General features: G+C 38.8%; 2 protein-coding genes across 8 annotated transcripts in view; one reads left to right on the top strand and one right to left on the bottom strand.

The window, feature by feature from the left end:
* Positions 1-18,689, top strand: part of LOC125772037 (bifunctional heparan sulfate N-deacetylase/N-sulfotransferase) — a 670,071-nt gene that overhangs the window by 34,869 nt on the left and 616,513 nt on the right. The window lies entirely within an intron of this gene.
* Positions 1-18,689, bottom strand: part of LOC125772065 (zwei Ig domain protein zig-8) — a 235,959-nt gene that overhangs the window by 106,498 nt on the left and 110,772 nt on the right. For 6 of the 7 annotated variants that reach the window (XM_049443399.1, XM_049443402.1, XM_049443400.1 and 3 more), the window contains 2 exons: positions 17,075-17,202; positions 1,904-1,993 (listed from right to left, as the gene is read on the bottom strand). In XM_049443399.1, the coding sequence (XP_049299356.1) occupies positions 1,904-1,993; positions 17,075-17,202 (218 nt within the window). The remainder of the gene's footprint in view (positions 1-1,903; positions 1,994-17,074; positions 17,203-18,689) is intronic. The other variant, XM_049443406.1, reaches the window with a different exon arrangement.

Genomic DNA, 18,689 nt, shown 5'->3' with positions numbered 1-18,689 from the left:
TGCACTGGAAGCCTAGATTTTTGGCTCCAGTTTTTTTCTTCAAACCAACCGGTTCCGTGTACCGTTGCTTAAATTATTGAGTCTAACGCGAAGCAATTTCTGAAACTGGGCAGAAACAACCGGTTGGCTAATGTGTTTTTCTTCAACCAAAGAAGATAGCTCCAAGCTGGGTGTGTTGGCCAAAGCGAGGCATAAAGCTAATGAGGATTAGCGCACCAGATACTGCAGTGAAATCGTTCGCCCCGGTGGTCGTAAATAATCGCCATAAATCAATGGTGCACGAAAGTGGTCCCGCAAAATGGTGGCCAATGAGGGCAACCATTTTCAAAAAAAAAAATTCAACGCATTATACCAGCGGAAAATGGGAAAAATTGGTCAAAAAAAGCTATGAAAATTGATACCACCAAAATGAGTACCTTTCACTGGAATGTTTTTTTCGTTCCTTCTTTTCATCTTTTCATTTGATGTTTTCATAAACTCTTTTTACCTTTGAAGAAAGGGGGGAAATTTTTAATTGGCATGAAATTCTGTTGCATTTTTACGATGCAACACACAATTATACATTCATTATCCAGACAGCGTATATATTTTGCAACTCAATATCATTGAACGGGAGATTTCCATCCCGTGCAAACCTATCAATTGTCACGAGTTGTAACGTGTTCAAAGAATTCGTTTGTTATGCTTCAAACAAATGAAATGGGGCGTATTACAGCAACAAACACTTGATCTGAAAATTGTTTGTGTTGCCTTGCACACCACATGAATGATAATTAAAACAAAAATTGTATACGTTGCACCGCTGCTATACAATGGCACAAAATGGTTCGTGTTTCGAATCTACAAAAAAATAAACAAGCTCGAGGTGTTGGATGACAAATGTTTTTAGTTTTTTGCAATTAAATTTTTTTTTCAGGTTGGATTTCAACAATTATTTTTAAAGTATATTGAAGCAAAAAATAGAAAGTATGTGTGAGCCTTTATATGTTATTAATAAATTTGGTAAATGTTTTCTTAAAGTAAGATACGATAAAAATGGTAGATATTAAATCAAACAGGTGAATGTTTTAAAACTTTTAAATGGGCTGATTAAAATTATATGCTGGGAAGCTGCTCCAGTTTTTGAGAATGTGCCTATTTTTGACGTTTTTGTAACTTAATGAAAAGTATATTAAAAAGAAGATATAAAATGAGGCCATTGTAAAACGTAAAATCCAATATTGACTTAAAATATACGAAGTTTTCAATATTTTCGTAAAAATATCTAAATTTTCATGAATTTTCAATTTTGTTTGATTACATTTGCTGTCAGTCGTTAATGCAGCGGGTATCGAAAATAAGAGAACCAGCGCATGGCGAAATTGCATGCAACACTTTTCTTTTCTTTATAGTAACCTTTTATAGTACTTCAGCCGTTTTATAATTTTTCAATTTTCTTCGTAATAAGAAAGTTTATAAAAAGTATCAAGTTCAAGTACAATATTTAGAAATAAGTGATTATAAAGTAAAATTTCTTATGCAATGCTGGTTCAAATTTTTTTTTTACTTCATTTAAACTTTTTAAATTTGTTTTACGAAAAGCTTAAATTGCATTGTAAACTACTGATAATTATAGTACACTACTTAGTAAAAGAAAAATTGTTTCTATATACCAATGAAAGGGTTTATCCAATACGAGTATCTACCTAATTAATCAAATTTGGAGCTGTCATTGGTATTGATATTGTAAATGCATCAACATGTAAGTGTTTTCCTTTCATTCGTATAGCCAAAACACATACACATTTCACTACAGATGCAAATACAATCATAACTGATCTTCTGTGTGTTAGTAATTATTTTTTTTTTCATAATTTAGTGCAATATGGTGAGAAGGAAATGCAAATCAAACACTTAGACAAACCCAATTTACACCCACTCTGTCCACGCCGGCCACTTTGCACACCAGGAACGCGACACCACCAAGCTGGACGGTTGTGTTGTGCGCCATCACCTGAAAGTATTGTGAAACGAGAAGAGAACGGAAAGAAAATTTGTGATGAGTACGCTTTTCTAAGCAATGGAGCCATCATCGATGGCGCAAGCTGGTAATGAAGAAGGGAAATATAACATCACAAGGAAAGTAACCAATTTGGGAAAGTATAAATTACATTACATCACATTCGCATGCAGCACATCTGGCCACATACACCGGGCGAAGGGGGAATCGCGACTGGAGTGTGCGGGGAGAGAGATCGTATCCGCTTATAAATACAAATAATCATCATTTATCTTCGTGATTGATGAGTGTGCGGTTTGTGCTAATCTTTCGTTTATTCCGGCCAAGACAGTAGTGCTTTTTGAATTCCGTGGTTTGATGAGTTTCGTTCCATGTAATTCTTTTCGATTTTGATGTGCTAATAAATTAATATACTGCTTTTGAGCATTAGCAAAGGCCGTTGTTTTTTTTTGTCTAACGGAAATAATTGTTCTTAAAAGTTAGGTACAATGGCAGAAATTAGAAATAGCGTGTGTAATTAGTGAAAACGTTCGTTGATACCATTCTGGCAAAGAAGTTTGAAAAATTAATTAGGGAAATGATATTGAGCAGTGTAACAGCAGCGCCATTTAATGTTACGAAACGATAAACGATGAGAAAAAAGTTTTTTTTTTGCACACAGCTAATTCGCAATAAATGAAAAAATTTACCAAGTTTTGACTGGTTTTTGCTAATATTTGATCATAAAAGTGAGTATATTTCTCAAAGAATTTTCAAACAAAATAATTTTATATCTTGTCTTCAACTTGATGAGTGTAATGACTCACAGAGTTTAGAAGACTAAAACTATAGATAGAAAAATCTACTGTTTATCTGATCATAGTTAAAATACAGAGGTTTCTTTGTTCAGACGCGGGTGAATCGTAGCAGCAGTTGTCCATCATACTACACGTACCTACTCCATAATTGGTCGAATAAAGGAATTGTATACATAAGTTTATGAAACTTATTGACAACCATCTACATCTGTAGTTATCTACATCTTGCTACGATATGATCGAGTTATTCCCTGAAAGACAATCACGACAGTTAAGAGCTCTCGAGACACTTTTCATTCATAAGATACTATCCATTCAATATGTAGTTGACGACTGTGAGCGGGTAAATATAATAACAGTATTTGTTGGAGCGAGTTAGCGCTTGCATCAAGAGTTTAACTCATGTAAGCCTGTAGTCGAGAATGGTCCTTAGCCTCACGAATTTCCAGAACTATTTAAGGGTCGTATAGCGTATTAGAGGCCCGACATTGCAGTCGTGAAAAACACCTGAAGTGAAAGGGTGGATTTTGACGGACCCATGCACACAGCATATAATCGACCAATCAAATAAGAACCAATCCAGTTCTCCAAGAGTTTTGGATGTCTAAATTAAATTTATCTAATAAAAGATTTAGCTTTTGAAATCTGTGCAGATAGCTAAATTCTGGTTACCAGTATCATAGGATTTATGACATTTACTCGGATTTTGAGGAGAGTCTATTTCTTGGAAAGAGGCCGTTGTGGATTGAAAGTTCACATTTCGACTTTATGGGGACACTCAAGAATGCGAAGACAGGTTTTCTAGACATACTCTTATTTCGCATAGACTTATTTTGTACAAGAATTTCACACAAAACCACTTGTAAAAGACACTCTTCTCGGAAAATTGAAACGTTAAATAGAATCCAACAACGAGTTGTCATGCGTTAAACAATAACTTGCTTTAGCCATCTGTTATAACTGCTACCCTGTTGGAGTGAACCATTTTATTTTTGTTTTTTTTTATTTCCTTGGCGAAAGATGATGAAATCGAACCAGGCAGCATTTTGAAGGATTCATAATTTGCACGGCGACAAAACGTAATGCAAAACCTCACCTTTTGCCACACGTGTACCGTAGCCGAAAAGGTTCCAACAATTGCTTCCGCACTTGACATTTGGATCGCGTACGTAATAATATGCAAATAGAGGCACGGACATAAAAATCTACTTTGAAAATTTGTGCTCAACGAAACCGATCCTCTTGCTGCCGCTGTAGCCGATTGGCTACCCGTCATCCCAGCCTTCACTTGCGTGGTGCAGCGTCTTGGCGACGTAAACGACCCATAAAGTATATATGGCCTGCCTGCATAATGCCACCCGGGAAAAAAATGGCCACCTTAACGGACGTTTGGAGGTTGGTAAAGTTGTGAAGATATAAACACACACACGAGTGTGTGTGTGTGCTTGTCTCTATATGTGAGCGGCTGCCATTTTGGATGGCATCGTTACCATTTCCATTCCGTTGCCGCAGTCAATATTTGTCAAATGTTTGTGAAAGATTTATTTCATCGGACGAGTAGAGTTCCCATAGGTGGTGGTTTCGTAGCATATAAATAATATTTCACCAGGATTTGCCTGCCTACCCGGGGCTGGGAGGGATCGCTTTCCATTACGTTTTTCTTCGTACCTTCAAACGAATCGTACCTGTGCTGAAACAGGAACGATGACTGATTTCGGTTTGGAGAAGTGTTTCTGCATTTGGAGGTTGGTGCTCCGTGCACATCGTTTTGTGCGACAAAAGGCAACGATTCGTTTGCAAACGGGTTTTGCCGTGGCACAAACACTCGCTTCCGGAAGCTAGCAGGAGTTTCGTTACGGTTTGTCGTAAAGGGAAATGCAAATTTAAGAACTTTCCACCCAGTTTCAATGGATTTGCGTGCAGAGCTGTCAGATTTAAAGTGAGAAAAAGCACGGAAATTGTTTTGTAGTACGTACAAAGTTGCAAGAAAATAGAAGGAAAGGCTTAAGAAAAGGAATTTTTGAGCAATGAGCTAAAGAACAAGTTTTGGAGTAATAGAAACGATTGAAAAATCTTCAACTGGTAAATGATTTTAAAAAATATAAGATTTAAAAAAAAGTCATTTACTTAACGGAAAGTTTAAAGCACGTTCTTGATAGTAAAATTTTCAAAAATTTATTAATTATTATTGTTATTACTTTTTTTTTTTTTGAAAAATCAAATTGAAATTAGTTGAAAACTGCCAGAATATTTTGTGGACACAGGTATAGTAGTAATTCGATATTTTAATTTTGGGCTGAGCGATAAAATGTGTATATTTTTTCGCAAAAGGAAAAATCTCACATCAAGGGCTAACTATTCGGCTACGTGGTAAAGTTAGTCTATTAACCTAAAAATGGCCGGCATGAGCTGTAAAATCGTTAGGCTAAGAAAAACAAGGAGATAATAATAAATTATAGCTTTTTACCTTTATTCTCGGAATGATATTAAAATATTTAAATACAAAAAATATTTTTATGCAGCAACTTAAAAACGCATTTCGAAATGCGATACTTTGTGGTGATTTAAAACATATATTTAATTTTGAGAAATTTCACAAAAAAAAATGAAAATGGTTCTCTATTATCTCAAATGCACCATGTTCGAAATCATTAAATGAATTCCATCCATGTCGAAACGGTTCAGTTGCGCGTAGGTTCATTTATCAACAATTTAATATAGAATATCATTTTCCAAGCTGTCACGAACAATTCCACTTCCCGTCGTCACAGCGTTGTTAATCGTTCGGTAGGTCCTAAAAACCCAGCCATTTGCTTCCGTAGCTGGAGGGAAAATAAATGTGCACGTTTTTATCGCATTTTTCCAGCATTTCCTCGCATAACTGGATTTTAGAAATGGTGAGTGAAAGCTTTTTCATTTTAAACTAGGTACAGCAAACCAACACACATACACACACACACACAAACGAAAGAAAAAAAGCTTCTCGCACATTGGCAATGATATGTGATATTGTCGCCCGGAGTGGTTCAATTATGGACCGTACGGGCGATAATATCAGTTCCATCGGCGTGAATTGCTATGTTTTATGTGGTGATTTGTGTGTGTGTGTGTATGTGTTTTTTATTCGTTTTTCTGTGGTGCACTATTTTAAATGCCCTTTTACCAGAACCCTTTTAAGTGTGATAATATCAAACCTGTCTACAAAACTGCACCACCTGGGTGGGAAGTTATGAATGTAGCGACAGGGTGGTCTATTTGTTACGCTTACGTTAGTAAATCATGGTGGCATGGTTATGAGCGCTCTTTTTTGGTTGAAATATTGAGCTTTTTAGTGTTTTCGTTAAAGAGAGGCACATCAAAGGTAAAACAGTCATTTTTTTAATTAAATTCAATTCTCGCAGCCATTTTATTGTGATTCATTTAGGTTTAAATTAAATTTATACAAAAAAAGTACTCGAAACGCTTACCAAAAAAATGGGAACAACGATTAATTAAAAAAACTTCCGCAGCTATTAACTACAAACAGTTTTTTTTCACAACTTAAAACAAAATACTACTCAATTCTAGTAACTTAATTCATTCTTCAGATGCCGAAATCTTTTTGGAAAAACTTGTATGGTTCCAAATTTAATTTTTAATTCGAAATTCCGTTCATCCATTCCTTGCATGTAGTTTGAATCCGGTGTATATTTGCGTAGATCTTCAAACAAGGCCCATTGGTCACAATACCCAACGAATCTCAGAAGGCATCACATTTACATCCGATACGATGACCATCCGGTTTACAATCGTACGGCAATCTGCCATACAACAGGCTCCAAAACGAACTGTCAAAGTCATAACTTTCCGGAAACGGTAGTCCCGGTCCGAAATTCCTACATTCTCCTCCCCCACATGAAAAAAGAACCTCCGTCCCAGTTTTATGCTGGGTCTCAATTGTTTTTGTCGGATTTTTCGGGCAGACGATTGGCCGCTTAACTTTTCGCTCGTTATGCTGGCTTTACGGTGTTTGATGGGTTCCCTAGGACCTGTCGCCCACACGATAGATAAACATGGACAAAACGTTTGACTGATTCCCGGGACGTTCCGGGCACAAGCTGTGATGCGTAGGTTTTTCTGGGCCGTTGTTTTTGAAAGTCATAAAATGGTTATAATTTTATTAGCACATCTTCGCTTCGCCCTAAACTTGGTTTGTGATGCGGCTGTACTGCGTACAAAATCCTGGTAGGACCCACAGCAGGCAGTAGGTCGTTTCAACGCCATCACGATCGCATCTGCCTTGAGCTGGGATAATATTTCCAACCACTACGTTTCACCTAATCCTCTACCCGTCGGTATCATCTTACCGTGCTGGCACACGCTGGGCGAGAAGTTAATTTTTCACCCTACGTTTTTCCCTTTCCAGGCGACTGTTTTTTTATATGGCCAACATGATGAATAACCAGCAAACGGCCTACCATGGGGCCATTCGTTTCCTCATCCTAGAGGGGCACACACTAAAGTGGTGTGCCCATCCATACCCTGAAATGGCTTCGGATTTGTGAGTGAAGAGTTTTGAAGAATTATTCCTAAAATTAGAAGCAATCGAGCGAATAGAACCGAACACACAGCTGGAGCTTTAGAAGGCATTGTGGAAATGTGAGCACATCACTGGAAGGAGGGATTCGGAACGGTTTGAGAAAACCGTTTGTCGGGGCTTATGGTGCTTCGGTTTTGAGAGAAGTTTTTGTGGATGAAACGATCCACGGCTCGTTTCTTCCTGGATGAAAAATCGAACATAAGCGATGAACTGGTGGTACTGCAAGGTGGATGAGACAAGAAACGGCTAAAAAGCGGTCGAGTACTACTCAAGCAAACAATGGACATGCCTGGATGGAAGGAATACTATGTGCAGAGTGATGAATTTTACAAACCATAAAAGCTTTGCAAACATTTTTGAACGGTGTGTAGAGAATAATAAATGGTATTCAATATATGGCACTGGTGAGTTTTTGACAACTTTTTTTTGTAAAAGAAATTCTTTACGGAAAAGAGTGCTGTTTTGAGTTTACATTGCTTACCAAATAAACTCTTCACTAAATATTAAATACAGGGACGGTTTATTATTTTTAAACTTGGAAAGCTCGTTTTTTACGTTGTATTAATGTATTTTTATTTCCAACGATTTATAAAAAATCTTTATTCCTTTTTTCTTTTTATTCTTTTCAATCGGTATCTTTAATCTCCTCCATTTGACCTCTTCAGGTACTATTTCCAATTCAAGCTCCAATGAGACACCCGTAAACTACTGTACCTTATGACGATTGCTTTGCCAAAGTCCGCTTTGTAGAAAGTTGAACTTTTTTGGCATTTTGCGAGAAAACGGTACAAGTGAAATAAAAACTCAATACACACACACACAAACGAAACGGTCCCAAACGGTTGAACCGTAAGTATGTAGTTGTGGAGCCCAAAAACGGATCCCCCCAAGAATGTTGTTATTTACCCCCTTTTTTTGGCTGTTGCTTTTTTCTGTCTCGTGGTGCTCTATGTTTTGGTTTTCGCCATTTTCTACATCAAACTTAAATAGCATAATCATTGGATAACTTTCCCTAGTGGATGGAATGGGTTCGTAAAAATAGCGACTTCATGGATGGTGTCCGTCGCAGGAGCGAATGGCAGTGACAGGTGAAGAAAGCAAATAAAAAAAAAGTTGTGTTTTAATCTTCGCTGTCATTTCAACTTGGCGCCCAGTTTTCCACGACACTTGAAGAAAAATCGTTTGTTTTGCACAAGTATTTCAAGTGCTCAGTTAATTCTTCTATCGGTTGTGTTCGGAAAGGGCGATAACGAATTTAAAGGAAAAGGTTTCCTTTAACTTCTACAGGCGTTGGATCGTTGTTTGGCCCTGCCTTTCTTAGTTTGCGGTTTGAATGCCGTGATTTCCACTAATGGTAAACCCACAGGCCACACACCCTTACAGTGCTCCACGTATTTGAGTGTCATTAAAAAAAACGTCTCTCCCACAGCCAAACCCTGATAACGCCACGCGAAGTTTTGTGTGTCAAGAAACAAGGCACGTTGTAATGTCGGGAACAATTTGTGAAATTGAAAAACTTTCCACTGTTACAACGTGTCGCCGTATCGGGCGACGTTGGGATGGGACAGCTGGGTAAGCGGTCGGCTGAAATCAAATGATGCAAAAGTTTGAGCTTACACCCTGTGCAACGTTCGGTTGCCGCGACCATGATCCGGGAAAATCTCATTTGCTGCCTCGATGATCCTCGCAACAAACCATTTTTCCCCTGGCACTCATCTATCACGTCCGTTTTTTCCGTAGCGTGCTTTATAACTCTTAACCCAGCGTACTGTTCGACACTATTCCTGCGTACGAAAAGTTAACATTTCTGCTACCGATGCGCCCATCATAGAAATGGTTTGTGGAAAAATTGTAAAACTTATTGCGAAACACTACACTGAGCGAATGAACAACCGTTGGAACCGGAATCATTTATGAGGACGACCGAAGACGACCGGAAGGAGCACCGTGGGTACTTTAGTTTTTTGCGTGTCATGATAAAAGTGTCACCATTGAATATTCTGGCGCCATGTTGTTTTTTTTTGTCTTTGTTGCGTCCTCCTCTTTCCTTCTCACGCTTATGGCTCTTGTAACTGGTTACGATCGCGTGTAAGTGGACTGTTCTACCCGAAAAGGGGATTGTTCGCGTAGTAACGCCCGAGTGACATCATTTGTTTCCGGTTACTAGTTATTTAATTCATCCCCTTTCTCTATGTTCACTCCTTCCCCTTCACTTAGCTGACACCCCGGAAAAAATGGTGTTCCACCATAAGGGTTCCCTTGGCTTGTTTTAGTTCGGCAGCGAAAAACAGCACCCGTTGAAAGAGCTATTAAAATAAACAAACCGTGAAACATCATTTCGTTAGCACCGCATTACAAGCATCGGTTTTGCGTTGTTTTGGGGGGGTAGACGAAACAAACAAACAAAAAAACAAGCTTCCGCGGAAGAACTCAACGACGTGATCGAAACGAACGAAGGCTTTCGCCTGTGGTTGTGCGTGCCTTCGGGTTCGGAGCGGATGTAAGTGCGATGTAAAGTGAAGCAGCAGGAAAATTTGTAATTAATTTTTACCATTCAAACACACCCACGGGGTGAAAAGTAACGAGTGTGCTCTCCCAAAACGGTGCGGTGTAAAACATTACAAAGGATATCATTCATAGTGGGTTTTTTTGTAAAATGGTGGAAGGCTGGAATGGGTGAGATGGATTTTAAATTACATGCAGTTATCATAATTTGATGGTTTGTAAACCACTCTGAACCACTTTCGATTTGAAGTACAGCACATCAACATTGATCCATCTGTATCGAATTGCATGCAATGTTCGGAAATTGAATAAACGCACGTCTTTGGGAAATTATGTTCATAACCAATATGTTCAGTTCATAGCCAATATTAAAATTGATTGAACCGCGTTTGAACCATGATTACATTTTAAGTAATTTTAATCTTTATATCATTTTAAAGATTAAAGTTGTGCTAAGGAAAAAGTATGTCTAGATTTTAATATTTCTTAAATATTTTTTTTTACGTTTCAAAATATTTTCGACTTTTTGACGGATTTACGCCCTGCTGACAAACATCGCTAAAAGTAGTCCATTGCACTCCTGGTCCCGAAAATGACGTTTACGTCAACCGCCAGCATTGTCCGAGATTCGTGGCTACAGAGGATTAAGGGACATTTCAGGGTGCGGTACATGCTGTATATCATATTTTGATGTAGTCTAATGGATCGTAGAAATTTGTGAAGCCCATAGCAGTCACAATTTCCCGTAACAATGCGCCTCTGGATTTCGCGGCTTCGGTTGACAAAAAAATGGCGTTGTCCACGTGGACCAGTGTGGCATCGGGTTCGATTAAGCCAACGTTGAAGTTCGGCGTAGGGTCTCTCAATGTGAAGATTATCTGGAACGAGTCTTCGACGCATTGTACGGAAAATATTGCTAACCATTTACCATTTAGAACGGCCTGGCCGTATTGATTGGAAATTGAATTTGTTAGGAGTTAACTTCAAATTTGTCCACCATAAGAGGAGGTATACGCTCGATATAACAACAAAACTCAGCCAACACTTCAGCACATTCATTCACAAGATGAATCAAATTCCAGGAATACATCATTTTTACAATGTAACATTAGCTCAAAAATGTAGTTCCCATAGAAATATAAATAGAAAAAAACATCTATTTTATCAAACCTATTCATCTGTGTGATTACTTAAATCATCGTTGACGAAATAGTCTCCTTACTTGAAAAATTCATGATCTTTCGTGTAATCGTACTCAAAAAAAAAGTTCACACGATTTGTCATTGTTACATTTCTTTGGAATTCTAGAATTGTACTCCATCCCGACCGGAAACCCACCGTGCCATTGCTAAATCTTTTATATTAGTACACCATTACTCAATCTACTCCTCAGCAATGCTCTTGAATATCCTCGTACTTGTCTTTATCCACTTTCTTCGAACTCCCGCAGGCAGCAAATTTCCGTCGGGCATAGCAACAAAAATATTAAATCAATTTATTTATTCGGTCTCCATGTAAAACATTTCTTCTTAAACCATATTATTCTCTCACGTTCGGTTCCATTATTCTATACAAGGAATCGCGTTAATTTTAAGTCACAATAATAGTAGAAGATAAAACAATTGAAAACGAGAAAATAATGTTAAGTCACGTTAGAAAAAAAACATAACTATTTCGATGGTTTATTGTTTCTTGAAGTCGAACAAGTTAGATAATGACAAATAAAGTTTAATATATTTGTAGTGAAGGAATTAACACATAATCAATCTATTAAGATACATGAAACTAACATAATAAAAAACAAAATTGAATGTTTAACGTAATGAAATAATACTTTGCGCACTATTACAGCTTCGATACACAATTAGCTTGATTACAATGCAAAACGACCGGTAACGGACAGTTACTGAAGAAATAAACGCCTACCATTGGCTCAATCGAATCGCTTCGCCAATAAACCGAGCTCTACACAAAATCACCCAGTACCGGAAATCGTACCATGCCATTCCATAATGGAGCGCCTTTTCCCCATAGGCAAAACTTTCCTATACATGGTCAATTGAGCAGAAAATGGAGAAATTGATTTCCCCGCTACACTGCTGCACCGCTGTCCTGCGACCCCAACTTGTGTCTCGGTTTCATCATTGCTGACGCTTAGTAGGAGGAAGAAAAAAGGAAGGTAAAAAAAGATGTAACTGATTGTTCAGCACCCGAGACTTCAAACGGTTGACGAGTGAGTGCTTTCCCTTTCATCACGCTACTTGTTTGCCAGAGGTCTGACGTGTGTGTGTGTGTGTGTGTGTGTGTGTGTGTGTATTTTCTCTTCTTTTTGTTGCTCTCGCTCTCATCAGATTTTGTCTGACTTCCATCCTTACTTTTCTGGGCAGTTGTCCGGCAGCTGTCAGACGGAATCCATCCGTAATACCAAACAATCCTAGTGTCCGTTCACTAGTTTTCTCTAGGATGTAGGCGACATTGCGTTGGGTTTCGGAATTCCCACCTTTTTTTACTGTTGTTGGAAGGGATGTTTTCTGCACCACAAACACGTCCACGCTAAGGGTGGGGTCGCTTGATGGGTAAATAGGCTCAAATAGTACCAACTTGTACGGTGGGGCTTGTTTGCGGTCATTTGTGGGTCAGTAAATTGCTAACGGTACGATGAACTCGATCCATCCTGGAGGGAGTTGAACCATTACCGACCAGGGGGATGCTGTATGCGCTCACCCGGCCCCTCCAGGACATCCGTACACAAACACCAAATTACCTTTCCCTCCCACAAAACAAGCGCAAAATCTAAATGACAAATGATCCAAAATTACGGTCCGACATTTGACGAAGGTACCCTGGGTGAAGCTGGCCGGTACAGGCAAGCACTGAGATACTGAGCCCGAAATGTCGACACCACAGTGGCGAAGATAAATTGATCAGCGCGAGAAAAATAACCGCACGCCGAACTATCCGTTGCGTTGTATTGCCGAATTTTGTACTTTGTGTTGGAGAAAACAGACACATACAAAAAAATCCTTAAATTGCTGTACGGCGAACGGTGAGGCGCAAGAGTGGTGAGGCAGTAAAAGGTCCACTTGCTCCACGCCATGTGATCCTTATCATGCAACCGTGAGCATGGAATGAAGGAAAAAACAAAATAGTCTAGCTGAAAGGTGTTTTCTTCACCATTTCCATTCGTCTTACGAGGATTACCTGACGGCATTTAGGTCGCGAATGCTAGGAAAAGAGCAACTTCCGGCACCATTTACGCAACTAACTACCATTGTTGCGGGGGTTTTCTGGGGCACACCTGGCCCGGAAGGGCCAACACAACAGAATGCCATGAGATAAATGCCACAGTTTCCGTAACACATTCACTCCATCATGGAGTCCAGGTGAACTTCAGTTTCGTGGATGTTTTTTTTCCATCGATATCTTTCTCTATATCACACACACGCGCGTCCGCCTAACATGGTATTTAACAAAAAAAAGTTAACCAAAAAAGATGGTCTTTTTCGGTCAAAGTGTCCAAATCCTTAACATGGGTCGCTGGACGACAGAAAGGCTATAGTCGCTATCTTGGAAAAAAAAACACAACCAATAAGAAAAAAAAAACTCAAAATGACTGAAAAGATATTAATAGTGTTTTTGCGTAGGGATCCAGAGATGCCTACGACAACGCACACCTTGGACATATCCAAAATCTGGCCACCCTTCCCCAGTAGCCGCATCATCCTGTTTCCGGTTCATCTCGAACCATGGGCCGAAAGATTGTCACTCAAGCTCCAAACCCTGACACCATTAGCCCGGCGGGGTAATTTCAGTTGTAGGCATGGGGTGTTGGTTCTTTTTTTTGTCTTTTGGTTTGCACCATTTACCTTCCCTCCCTACTCCCTCAACGTCCCATAAAAACCTGGTTTGAGGCTGGTATCAACTTTCTTTTGTCCAGAGGGTGACCATTCCTGCTGCGTTGCTGTCGGAAATGTTAACGACAACGGCACATCCTGTGCCATCCGATATTCCCGCTGTCCTGAGGTGAACGGTTAATGGGAAATTGTTTGGTCTGTCGCGAAATCAGGTTTGAAGGTTAACTTGATTTTGGTGCTGCTGTATTGTTTCAGGTGGTTGTATATAATTTAAAAGTTGTAAACAATTTAACTTGTTTAATAAAATTTATGTGATTCTTCTTTAAAAAGTTATCTAAAGTTATTGAGAGTTATTTAAGCTTTATTGCAGCCAATATAAAATTATTCTATAAAAAGTTATTGTATCTCACCCACAAAGGGTAAAGAATATGACAAACTATTCAAGGGATTAAATTCAGAAAATTTATGAAAATGAAACAAACCAAGAAAAAATATAAGGATGCTAAAAAAATTAAAAAAATAATATTACCAAAGACCTTATAATCAATTTACTTATTTATTCAAAAACGAATAATGAGGAACTTGATATGTTACAAAAAATAATTAAATTTGTTTGGAATAAAATTAATAAAATTATTTTTCATTGGCAAATAAAATAATTGAAATAAATATTTTAACAAGCTCCGGATGTAGTATTTCTGTTTTGAAAATATTTACCGTGCACACTTTAAGTCAACAAATCCAGAACCGAACACAATATTGTGGAAAAAGTGTAAGTGAATGTAAGAGAAATGCGAAACAAGGATTGCGATATCCGGCAAGATATGAATTCATTAGCCTCCCAGCAACCGTCCTGAGCAACCACTATGCTCTTGGAAACAAAAACAAGTTACAACAACTTTTCCCCATCCCAACATTGTTTCCCTCCTGCCTGGCCCGCTCTAGAACGGATCCTGTTACCGAGCCGCACGATACTGAACAAAGAGCACGAGAGATGTGTGCCGCATCGACGAGTGAGCCGCTCGATGAGCAAATAAAAAGCATCCCTCCTTCAAGCGAGCTTATGTAAGTCATGGGGTGAGGAGGAGCATCATCATAACGGCAAGCGAAGCCTGTTTCGCCGCTACCCGTTATTATACCACCCACCGTCCAGCCGGGCGGCGACAACATGATGTTAATTAATTTTGCTTATTTGAAACGGTTGGCTGTGTGTATGCGCGCCACTGTGCGCACGCTCATCCACCCAGAATGGTGAGATTGCAGACCAGAGGGCGAATCGTTCTGGGTTGATGATTATCTATTTACGGGTGTGATTCCTACCCGACCCGACAACTTTTGAGGCGTACTCGTCCAACTCACCGAGCACCACACCCTCACCCCACACACGATCCCTCGGAAAACATTTCGCACCTTCGCGGGCCCATCACGTGCACGAGTGTCACACGGGCTGGGCAAACTTTTCTTTAAGAAAAGCGGATTAGAAGAAGGTGTGCAAGTCTAACACCTGGTAATTAGCGTCGGGACTTCCTGCCTCACTACCGGTGTGTGTGGGTATGTATGTGTGTGTGTGTGTGGACACGTTACTCGTGTCGTTACGCTGTAAAGTGAAAGGAAACACTAAACGGTGTAACGAGCAGCTGGAACAACAACAATCCACCGATCTGTGAACGTAAGGGAAGGGGAAGTCGTAGTCGTAGAAGCAAATTAAGCCAAAATGAGGCATCCGCTTCAGATGCGTATTGAACGAGGCGGATAATGAGTGGGCTAAACTAGTTCGCAATTTTGATGCGCACTGTTGCATGGCTGCCGTTAAAAGTTCTAATTAGAAATGGCTGTAAGCTTTCGCGCGGTATGTGAAGGCGAGGTGGAATGGTGGTAAATCGTAGCGCTGAAGTAGTGATTGGTTTAAAACGGCAACTTTAATATGAGTATAAGTTTTATACGTCTTTGTTTTTAAATGAATAACATTTTGTTTTATTTTTTTTCACAATTTAGTTGCTTTGATCTGCAATACCAAAAACTAAGTGAATTATTTAAAAGAAATTTTAAACATTATTCAAGTGAATGAAATAGTGATCTCAAGAAAAGTAATTGCTTAACTATGGTAAAGAAAACGTCCTTAAGGGAAGATATGTATTAATTAAATGCATTTTAAGCGGAGATATATCAGCTTATTTATAAAAACAGATATATTTTTTTTCATAAACACTACAGAGAAAAATGTACATTTTTACATGAAAAAGCTGTTAAATGAGTGATAGATTTCAGGGCAGTTTAAGAAGCAAATGACGAGCCTTAATTATTTATATCAAATAAGTTCTTAAACAACTTATCGGGGCGGCCCGGTGGTGCATGTGATAAACGGCGCCAGTCCACACGGGTCGGACCGGGTTCAAATCCCACCTGGACCGCCCCCTCGTAGCAAGGACTGACTATCCGGCTACGTGGTAAAATAAGTCTAGTAAGCCAGAAATGGCCGGCGTGACCTGTAAGGTCGTTAAAAGCCAAGAAGAGAGAGAGAGAGAGAAGTTCTTAAACAGGTTCTTTTGAACCCAATGCAGCCCAACTATATTGAAAAATAAATAATGGTCGTAGCCTTAAGTTACTACTAAAAGAATTGAAGTTGATTTTTTCCAAGAAAGAGAAGATAAAAACTGAGCAGTCATTTGCCCAGTCTTTAGCCTATTTAGCCTATTATTACGTTGATGACCATATAATATTGTTTAATACTAAAGTGGACTTAGCAATAGCATAAAGAAAAGATCGAAAATTATGAAGGAGCTTTAAATCCAATACCGATAAGGCAGACACACGAGCTCTTAATTATCTTGAAGAGAAAATCAGATGCTTAACTTCTACTCCCATCATTTTTAGTTGCCAAGTATTGTACAACCAATCAATATTTTAGTGAAAAACATGAATAAATAATGAAAACTTATATAAAAAAAACTAATAAACAAATTTCACAAACATAACCAAATCTCCGAGAAATCCTGGGAATCAATGTACAAGACAATATCACATGCGGATGAATCTATATGTTGCGTTGCAACTTCATCATTTCAATTATTACATTAATAAATTGATGTTAGAATAAGCAATTTGATTTTAATTTTAGTATCAGATTTTTCTGGAACCTTTTTAAAAATATTTTTAAATTTTAATATAAGCTGATATGATTTTAAGAGAAAGTTGAATTTACAATTGTTTATTGTTTGCTTCAGTCTTTTGTTATTCTATTTCAACACTTGATGTAATGTTTATAGAATTTTATCAATATACCACAAACGTGTTAATCGAGCCAAAATAAAGACATAGAATTGAATGGTTACTAGCTTACCTCGCCGTCGTCTATGAGCGTAGAATCGCTGCTGTCGAGGTGATTGTCTATCCTCCCGCTCGAACTCAGCTGCCCGGACTCTAGCCATAGCTTTTTCCAGTCCGTGTTGGCCAGTATGGATTTGTTGTCTGCAATGGGTAAAATGAAATAAAATGAATCGTTTAGACAGCCGCCACGGTCAGCATACACGTAATGAAACAAATCGCTAATCAGATAAATGAAACCCTTGGCGGATAGAAAGATAGACAGCCAGAAATGACCATCCAATTGTTTGGTTCGGTGTTCCGTGCCGTTGGGCCCTGTTCTTCCTTTTTCCATTTTTCCCACAGTCCCTTCCAGAGCGACGTTTCGTTAGTAGCAACGATCAACTCTGAACAAGAGATCTCGTCCGCTCAAACGTCAGACGTTCGAAGGTGTTCGCGGAAATTTATTACATTTCGCTGACCCAAGCTGTGCCCCGTTTCTTCACCCGAAAAGTATCAGTATAAAGCGCAAGCGAAAGAAAAGTTACACTCGAGCAGGAAGGCAACCGCGAAACCATCACAGTAACATCTTTATCATCGAAGCGCGTCATTAGAGAGAGGTTTGCCTTGGGGCGTTGTATTTTTTTTTTGTTATTCTCCCAACACACAACCAATCCCGTTCCTGTCCACAAGGATTCTAACCAAGTTCAACAGGGAGAAAAAAACAGGTTGCTCCACCTTTCCGTGAAGTATCCAGGCAAATGAGCGCGTTACGCAAGGGATGAAAAGTGATTGCAATGTTGGAAGTTTGGTCGTTTGTAAATGTGTGCCTCGGAGCCATTCAGGTAAATGGTGGAGAAAACCGAAGCAGAGTTCGATAATTAGAATCTCAACCATTAGGCAGTCGGGGGCGTACAAAAAAAAAATACCGTGCATGAAAGGGATGAAGCAAATTTCTGATTTTTTCCCTTGCATTACCTGATAAACGTGTTCCATGTTCAATCGTTTCCTTTCACGTCGGAAAATTCATCCCCCGGGTGAATGGTTTTTTGTATGCTTGTACTTTTGCCAGCAAAAACCATACGGACGCAGACTATTATTTCTCACTTCTTTAAGGTTGCAACTTTCAAAAACGTGCGTGCTACGGACGAACAATTCAATTATGGCTTCCAGTGAAAATGAAAACGGTAAAGCTGCTCTCGTGACTTAATGATTGAATAGTAGAAGGAAATGCGAATCATTTAGTTCATGGTGAGTTTTTGAACTTACTTTTATCTTTACTGGAAAGAAAATCGATTCTGAGAACAGTTCTTTCAATTTTCGATCAGTTTTTCTTTTCATTTAATTGTAAATGTTACTTAATTCTTGATTTCCTTTAAGAGGTGAGAAATATCGCTTTCCTTCAGAGAGTTGAAACTGAAAAAAGTAGTTATAAGGATTTGAATCCTTTTCGTTTTCAATTTTTTTCAGATTTAAGCATTCTTCAAAAGCTCAATAAACTGACAAAAGCTCCGTTTTGACCAATGTTGCTGCTCATATGACACCGCGGCTGAAATTTATACGATCGTTATGTAAAAGTTAGTTGCATTAGTTAAGCTTAGATCGTTTTAAGTTCGATAAGTTCGGCTGAGTTTCCTGGAAAGAGGTATCCG

This window comes from Anopheles funestus, chromosome 3RL, assembly GCF_943734845.2.
Source record: "Anopheles funestus chromosome 3RL, idAnoFuneDA-416_04, whole genome shotgun sequence".
In the NCBI taxonomy this organism is placed as follows: Eukaryota; Metazoa; Arthropoda; class Insecta; order Diptera; family Culicidae; genus Anopheles; species Anopheles funestus.
This window is presented reverse-complemented; position numbering and strand designations above follow the sequence as displayed.